At 51.2% G+C, this 9,101-nt stretch overlaps 1 protein-coding gene across 1 annotated transcript; it reads right to left on the bottom strand.

Annotated features, from left to right (window-relative positions):
• Positions 1 to 312: 312 nt before the first annotated feature.
• On the bottom strand, positions 313 to 6,329 carry LOC139834162 (uncharacterized). The gene is made up of 5 exons (XM_071824574.1): positions 6,216 to 6,329; positions 1,217 to 1,742; positions 919 to 1,123; positions 629 to 823; positions 313 to 548 (listed from the first exon to the last, which is right to left on the bottom strand). The coding sequence occupies exons 2-5, from the start codon at positions 1,729 to 1,731 to the stop codon at positions 321 to 323; spliced, it is 1,143 nt and encodes a 380-aa protein (XP_071680675.1). The 5' UTR covers positions 1,732 to 1,742; positions 6,216 to 6,329; the 3' UTR covers positions 313 to 320.
• Positions 6,330 to 9,101: the final 2,772 nt, after the last annotated feature.

The raw sequence follows: 9,101 nt of genomic DNA, 5'->3' as shown, positions 1-9,101 counted from the left end.
GAACCCTCGCTGGGTCGACGCACCCGTCACCAAACCATAGGCGGCCATGCTTCAAGCCTTCTCCCGCAAGCACCGCGACGTCGGGGTCATAGTCCTCGGCCTCTGGATTGGCGTCCTCGCCGTGCTTCGCTTGAACTTGGAGACATACGCCGTGCACCGGGTCTCGGATTGCGGGTTAACCCACAAGGACCCCGTCTCAGGATCGTGCGTCTTCCTTTGCTTCATCTTCTTTAGCACGGCAAAGACGTTAGGCTTCGCTCCGTCCCGACTTCCTGCAAAAGAGAACATGTAATTGAGTGAAGTGACACACCCTTGCGGAGTTAACAAATATATAACATGAATTCAAAGAATGAAGGAACCATTAATTTGCTCACCTCCTTCTGCAGGTGAAGAGAGATGGGGATGCTGCCTTGGATATGCGATCCACCTCGCATCTCTGCCCGCTTCGCCTTGCCCTCCTCGTGCTTCTTGAGGTACTGGGGGCATGTCCACCACATGACCATCGCACGAAAGCACCTATCGTCGTTGCCGACGTACTGAGGAGGGTTCTACATGCACAAGATAAACCCATTATGGTAAAATAAACTACATGGCGATAAAGAAATCAATAACACATAAATGCAAATACCTGCAAGTACTGCCACGGCTGCATGAGCGTGTCGCGAGCGTCCTCCTTACTCATGTGGACGAAGCGGTCGGCGTGCCAGTCGCGGACGCATTGAATACGTGCCTCGTAGTGCATGCCAGTCACCCTCTTCCTTGCAAGCTGGTGTAGGACATCATCGCACGCATTCTCCTTGCCCTCGGCCCTCTTGAAGTATTTCTGCAACCATGCACATAGGTAAAACAAGGGGCATTAGTGCAATTATTGTGAACCAAGGAGAGTGTATGAATGGTAAGAAGTCAAAAGTCACGTACCCAGAATTTGGCAACAACCATATCCGCCGCGGTGCCGCGGCCAAGAGGATCTTCCGCGAGGCTGTAGTGCGCCCACCTCCAAGCTACGTCGCAGCCACCAGTAGGGAAGTTGACTATCCCAGGGAAATACCACCTAAGTAGGCCCCCAAGGATGTTCGAGTACCCACGTGGCGGTCTCTGCGTCGGGTCTTCAAACTGGAACGAGCTGCACCATGAAACGACAACATCAATATGTATGTGATAATAATTTTGATAATGACAAAATTGCGATAACGAAATGCCAAAAAATAACATGTACCTCCTTCCATAGGGCACAAGAACAACGTGCCTGTAGCGCCAGCTTCTCAGCGAGGGGAGCTGTGTTATCCCACGCCGATATGGCTTCCTATCACGTGGCCTCAGCCTCTCCAAAGCTGGAACGTACTGGTAATCCTCCGGCTCACACCACTCTAGGCTTGGATCAGGATCGAACACTAAGTTCCCCAACCCCTCATCCTCCGAGAGGTCCTCCTCGTCCCCCTCCTCCTCCTGGTCCTCCCCACCCCCCTCCTCCTCCTGGTCCTCCCCACCCACCTCCTCCTCCTGGTCCTCCCCACCCACCTCCTCCTCCTCGTCATCATCATCGGCTGCGGGAGGGGGGCTAGGACTAGGAGTGAGTACCCGCGTCGCATTCTTCCTACGAGGCCGCCCTGTGGGAGCGACAGGAGGGGGGCTAGGAGGGGGGCTAGGTGGGGGGCCCCGCCTCGAAGTCCCTACACCTACCAAGTCCTTGAGCTTCTTTTTAAGACCGCCACCCCTTTTTTTTGGCGGCATGCTTCAATCACCTGCAAACACAAATGAAGAGAGTGGTTTATTAGTACGCAATATTGTAAAGAGATAAATATTAGTGAAAGCAACAGAAATATAAGTAGATGAACATTAATGAAAGCAACAAATAATGCAAAAGGATGAACATTAATTAATTAGTGGAAGCAACAAATAGCTACCATAGAGTTCTCTCAAACATAGCACGGAGTTCTTACAAATAACCTAGCTAGACAATCTCTATTACACGGAGTTATTACAAATAGGCTAGCCTCACAATTACTACTACATAGATCAGTAGCCTGTGTCGCCATCCGTGATTGGACCGCGTGTCTCCTCATCGTCATCAGGCTCGGCGAACCAATAATCATCAATGAAACCTGGAGGTGGTCCATCTGCATCGAGGTCAATCCCTGCTTTGAACGCCTCGAGCAAACTCAGGTCTTCCGGGGCAATGAGACATCCTCGGCTTCATCTTACGCATTGTCTCCATCCATGCCCGCGTCTTCTTGTTCATCGTCTACGACCATGTCATCGATAGTCGGCAAGCCGATTGTGAAATGGCCGGGGAGCCCTTCTTCCTGATAAAACTCGACACTCCTTGTTGTGGGGTCTACGCGGCGGTAATCGTCCTTGTTTGGCGGGGGCGGCCTATTGCGTGAAGGCACCGTCATCACAACATCCCATCCATGTAGACGTTTTGTCGGGTTTCTGCACGCGTACGGGAGATAGAATACTTGAAAGGCCTGGGTTGCCAAGATGTACACATCCTCTCCCTTATAAATGGAGTTCCTTTCAACTTCGACCAACCCAATTTCAGGATCCCGTCTCACCCGACGTGGGTCAAACCAATGGCATTTGAAGACGACGGGATTTAGCCCTTTGTGAAACCCGTAATTCAGCTCGTATATACCCTCGACTCTTCCATAGTAATGGAGCCCATCATCACCTTGACATACCACCCCACTATTTATTGTCTTCGCGTTGGGCCGGCTTGTTGTGTATTGATGGAGTGGAAGCGATACCCGTTCACGTCATAGGAGTTGAACGCTTCTACGGAATGGTCAAAGCCCCTAGCAATTTTTCTTAGCTCTGACTTCATCTCTTTGTCAGTTCTTGCCTACAAGTTTAGCACAAGAAGTTTAGAACGAGAAATGACCGATAAATGTAGGAAGTGCTAGCTAATTTGGATAGAATAGTACCAAATTACAAAACCAGCTACTGAAACCGAAACCGCCTCCCTTATCGAAAATTTGCTTGGATTCTTCCGGGGTAGGCTCCCTGTGGGTATTCTTCCAATGTATAGCCTTGAATTTCCTATACCGATGAAAAGAGGAAGAGTTAGCCACGAACATACGAGTGAACGTTTGCGAATAATTAAATGGTTCGCACTTACTCGATGTACGGCTTCACTTCGACCATGGTGTTTAAGACATACGAGTGGATCAAGGTCCGCTCAGGTAGGTCCGTTCGTACGGCTTCGAGCCACTTGACTTGCCACCAAGCCCCACGAAGATGCTAAGCTTGGGTACTTCTTCATTGTTGGCGGCATTTAAACGGAGGACCGGGTTGTGCTTTGTGGGAATGTTGGGATCATAGTGCTTAGTGGTGAAGTTTGCCACCTCCACGTTCAGGACTGCCTCGGCTATGGATGCTTCGATCTTGCATTTATTGCCAGTCATTTGACGAAGCTTTTGTGTTTCTCTCTCGGGACCAAACTGCCAACGGCCCCAATTCGGGCCCCCCTTTAAGCACTCCTCCGCGAGGTGCAGGATCATGTGTTGCATCGGATTAAAAAACCCTGGAGGAAAGATCTTCTCATGATCGCAAAGATACTCGGGTGCCTCTGCATCCAGCTTCTCAATCACTTTAGTGTCTAACTCCCTAGCACAAATGCGGCGGAAGAAAAACTCAACCTCGCTAGCACTCGCCAAGTCTTCTCGGGGACATAGCCTCGAATCATCACCGGCATTATCCGCTCAAGCCATATGTGGTAGTCATGACTCTTCAGTCCTTGTACTCGCAGCGTTTCAATGTTCAGGCCCCTCATCCAGTTGGCTGCGAACCCATCGGGGAAAAACAAGGAGTCCTTCATCCATTGGAAGACCTCCCTTTTTTGGGCCTTTGTGAGGCGAACGGAGCGTGTGGCTTAGTCCAAGTTTTTTTGGCACCATTAGGTGGCTGCATGTTCAACTCCGGCCTATCACACCACCTTTCTTGATCAATTCGAGCCTTTATGTTATCCTTCGTCTTCTCAGTGTCCACAATCGTGCTCCAAATGGCTTCACTGATATTCTTCTCGGTGTGCATTACATCAATGTTATGCGGGAGCTCGAGAAACTCAAAGTAAGGGAGCTTCCATAAGCACGGCTTGTGAGTCCATTGGTGTGTCTCCCCATATCCTAAGAAACCATTCCCATCAGGGCTAGGCTGAAGAGCATCTAACTCGGCCTTGATTTCCGTTCCGGTCTTCGGAATTGGCTTCGGGCCACGGACAACACGGCCTTTCTTGAAACTCTTTACATCACTCCTGTATGCATGCCTCCGCTCAAGGAACTCGTCGAGCTTCATCAAAGCATGAATACTTGCCTCCCTTGTTTAGCCGTAAGAAAGTCACGGCTGTCATGCACTTGTGGGCAAGGCCACTTCCCATGTGTACACCACCCGCAGAACAAAGCACGTCTTTGGCAGGTCATGCAGGGACGTGTGGTACCACACATACATATCGAAGTACTCCTTCTTTGATGCGTCATATGTTCGGATCCCGCGACCTTCCCAGCCACGAACCAAGTCATCCACCAGCGGTTCCGTGTACACATTCATGTTCTTGCCCGGGTATTTGGGCCCTGGGATTACCATCGACACAAACATGTTCTCTGATCTCATGCAGACGCCAGGGGGGAGGTTCATGGGAATAACAAACACTGGCCAACAACTGTATACTGCAGCCGACATACCATATGGATTGAACCCATCAGTTGATATCGCAACTGCTACGCTCCTCGGGTCACCTGCTTTCAATGGAAATTTCTTCACAAAGTTCTTCCATGCAGTACCATCCGACGGATGTATCATCTTGTCGGTGTATCTGTTTCCTTCCACGGCCCACCTCATCTGCTGGGCAGTATCCTCGGTCATGAAGAGCCGCTGGATCCTCGGTAGAACTGGAAGATAGCGGAGGATATTCTTGGCAACCGTGGTCTGCCTCTTCTGACCATCACCATTGCGGTCCACCTCAAAGTACCTAGAGGAATTGCATTTGATGCAATAATTTGTGTCAGCGTGCTCCTCTCTGAATAGCATGCATCCCTTTGGACAAGCGTGTATCTGCTGAGATGACATCTTAAGGTCACTGAGCAATTTGGTCGAATAGTAGAAGTTTTGCGGCAAGAGGTGCCCTTTCGGCGAGAAGGCTGCCTACGATGACCAGAAGTTCATCGAACCCATCTCTGCACAAGTTCCTATGGCACTTCAAGGCCATAAGGCGAGCGATGGCATCTAGTTGGGTAACCTCTGTATTTTCATGTAGGGGTTTCTGCGAAGCAAACAGAGCCTCATAGTACTCCTTTGTGTTTTCCTCCGGGTCCTCACTTGTCTCCGCATCCTGAGGTGTCTCCACCTCTACATGAGAGCTTTCAGGCACATTACCATTAGCCAAGTTTTCTAAGCACCTACCAAAACCAGTGTCATATTCCCCCCTAGGTTGAATCTGCCGCACCTCCTTCCTAGCACGTTTCTTTGCCTTTTCTCCATGGTAAGTCCAAATCCTGTAGGACGGTGTGAACCCAAACTTGATCAGGTGCATACTCATAGTTTCCTTGTCCTGTGCCTTTCGGTTAGCGCACTTACTACAAGGGCACCAAACACTTATAGGTCTGCTAGGGATGGCAAACGCCCTATCCACAAACTGCTCGGTCTTTTCTCCCCATTCATCAGTATAGTTCCACTGACTGATTCTGCCATCGTACATCCAGCCACGATTATCCATCCTCTAATCAGCAACAAAACAGACGAACATAGCATTTATATATCAAATACGAAATAAATGCATCATATATTTATTTATTTTACGCGTGCATCAACCTGAAACTCTACTAGGTGGGCTCCTAGCAGCCGCCGGATCCGTAGATTGAGTACGTTCTCCCAGCTCTACCCCGATCCGAGACAGAATTTCGGCAGCACCTCCCCGCTGCTCTCCCGATACACGTCTCGGCAAAAAGCCGAGAGGGGTGTGCATCCGGAGAACAACGGGGAGGCGCTACCGAAATCCTGTCTCGGATCGGGGTAGAGCACGGAGAACGTACCCAACTACGCATCCGCCGGCTGTCCCGATAAATGCCGTAAGAGTTACGGTTCATAATATGCGAGACCACTAATGCATATTTATCCGCGTAACCCTTACGGTCGGGAAGAGACGCCTAGGTATCGCGACAGACTTGGTGATCTAGACACAAAAAAAAACCTAGGTACAAGAGAGGCGAACGGATTCTCACCCTCGAAGCGTGATCGACAACAAGCGAAGAAGATCAACGACCCTCTGAGAGAATCGCCGAAGAAGATCCGGAACGCCCCGTCAAACACCCCCGCGACGCCGCCCCTCGTGTCCACCTCGAAGCATCGCCTGCATAACGAGAAAAATAGTCATGCAAGTGAACAAGAATTTTTTACAATAGTGGTATAACAATATTACTTCACCATAAAGAATTTCCTTCCGGCACATTATCTTATTTTTGCCATATGGGGCTAGTTTTAACATATCCGTATCATAAACACCTTTTTCAAAGCTAAATTCCTATTTCTAATTTATACTAAACACTAAAATATTATACTAAACTAAAATCCTATATCTAATTCATACTAAACTAAAATCCCAGTTGGAAGTTTAGAACCGGATTATACTATCATCTCCTCCATGCCCATGAACAGCCATGAGAAGACAATGCCAAGGTAAAATAGCCTTCACTCGCACACACAAAATTCTCACCGCGGGCGGCGGCGGGCTCCCAAGTTGGAATTGGAAGCTTTCCATACGCAGTCATATGCCCAACTCAAGGACACCCTGCTAGATCCTCCCCCGGCGGCTAAAACCACCGATCACGGCAAAATCTAAAGAATAATCCTCGAGGGCACGCCCGCTGGCAGCAGAATTGCGCCCGTTACCCCCACGAAAATAGCAGCCCCTACCGAACCGGGCCGACGTGAACCCCAACCCCAATCACCCCGACCACGTGACAGCAACGTCGCGGCTGCGGTGTCCACTCCACTCCACTACGAGCTAGCAACGACTGACGAGGAGCCGGAATTCCCGCCGAAATGCAGTCCCTCGAGCTGGATTTGCTTCCCCCTTCTCGGCGGCGGCAATTTGCGCGGGTCAGATACCGAGGGAGGGTAAACCAGAGCCTACGGCAACGCACCCTAACAAACCCTAACCGTGGCAGAAAAAAAAACCCGGACGGTGCGTTACCTTGAAGCACGGGAGGAGGCCGGCGGCGGCTGCGTGGGAGGAGGAGGCCGGCGGCGGCTGCGTGGGAGGAGGAGGAGGAGGCCGGCGGCGGCTGCGTGGGAGGAGGAGGCCGGCGGCGGCTGCGTGGGAGGAGGAGGCCGGCGGCGGCTGCGTGGGAGGAGGAGGAGGAGGCCGGCGGCGGCTGCGTGGGAGGAGGCCGGCGGCGGCTGCGTGGGCGGGTGGGGCCAGCAGCGGCGGCGGCGTGGGCGGTGGGGGCTGGCGACGGCGGCTGGCCGGAGGGGCGGAGGAGAGCAGGAGGTGGGCGGCGGCGCTTGGCGCGTGGGAGGAGGCAGGGGTGCGGGCGCGTGCTCGATTGGCCAGAAACACACCTGGTCGGATCGACGTTTAGGGTTAAGTGAAAGTGGCTTTGCCGTGCGCAGGCCTTTGCCGTGCGGCAGGGGCGCTTTGCCGTGCGGCAGAGTTCTTTGCCGTGGGCTTACGCACGGCAAAGGGAGAAGCGCACGGCAAAGGGAGAAGCGCACGGCAAAGGACCCTTTGCCGTGCGGCAGAGTTCTTTGCCGTGGGCTTACGCACGGCAAAGGATTTTTTATTTTTACCATTTTAATTATCGATAACATTAAGTTTTATTTAAAATTTATATTAAACTTGTTTTTTCAAAATGTGTATTATGTAATAATATATGTCCCATGCTTTTCAATAAATATGTGATTCAATCCGGTTCACCTCACGCGGAAAAATCAAGGGGGGTAGACGCAACTTCAATTGCTAACGCGGGAGTTGCAGATCAACCCGAAATCCCTAACCATAACCCTTAACCCTAAACCTTACCCTAACCCTAAATCATAACCAAAAGAATTAAAAAGTTACATTGGTGCACCCTCGCGCGGAGAAATCTAGGGGGGTAGACCCGCTGGGGCACACGTTCCGCTGTTTTGGGGGGAGGAGGGGGATAACGACCGCCGGAGCACCGGAACCCCACCAAACCTTGCATGTGGACCTATTCTATGTGTCAAAGTGTGATGCAAGGTGTGATTCACAAAATGGTGCATGGCATGGATCCCCGGTCTGACATTCCTCACCTTCGGGCGATAACACTTAACAGATTCCTGGACGTGTACGCTGAAGTGTCCCGCCGCGGGTATATCGGGGGCTAGACTGTGCCAAAGGGTGCCACACATGGTTTTCCATATGTCCATGGACTAAACAAACCTAAACCTATGAAAAGTTACATTGGTGCACCCTCGCGCGGAGAAATCTAGGGGGGTAGACCCGCCGGGGCACACGTTCCGCTGTTTTGGGGGAGGAGGGGGATAACGACCGCCGGAGCACCGGAACCCCACCAAACCTTGCATGTGGACCTATGATATGTGTCAAAGTGTGGTGCAAGGTCTAATGGTGCAAAAGTAGCTCCCCTAAACCCTAAACCCTAAACTGGGGAGGCTTCGAGCCCTAAACCCCTCTAAATCCCTAAACCACGACGCCGGAGCTGCAGAACCATGCATCATAAACCATAACCCTAACCCTAAACCCTAAACCTAAACCTAACCATAAATACTTACCCTTTAACCTAAACCCTAGCCCTAGCCCCTAAACCCTAGCCCTAACCCTACACCTAACCCTAACCAGTAGACCAGGCACACCGTCGATCGTGTGATAATGGCTCTAGCTGCTGGTATATGTGCCAAAGGGTCCCAATCTTTGGTTCTCCATGTGTATATGTACTAAACAAACATAAAGGAATGAAAAGTTACATTGGTGCACCCTCGCGCGGAGAAATCTAGGGGGGTAGACCCGCTGGGGCACACGTTCCGCTGTTTTGGGGGGAGGAGGGGGATAACGACCGCCGGAGCACCGGAACCCCACCAAACCTTGCATGTGGACCTATTCTATGTGTCAAAGTGTGATGCAAGGTGTG

The sequence above is a fragment of the Lolium perenne genome, chromosome 7 (assembly GCF_019359855.2).
Source record: "Lolium perenne isolate Kyuss_39 chromosome 7, Kyuss_2.0, whole genome shotgun sequence".
Taxonomy (NCBI): domain Eukaryota; kingdom Viridiplantae; phylum Streptophyta; class Magnoliopsida; order Poales; family Poaceae; genus Lolium; species Lolium perenne.
The sequence above is the reverse complement of the archived record's forward strand: the minus strand, read 5'-3'. Positions and strand labels throughout refer to the sequence as shown.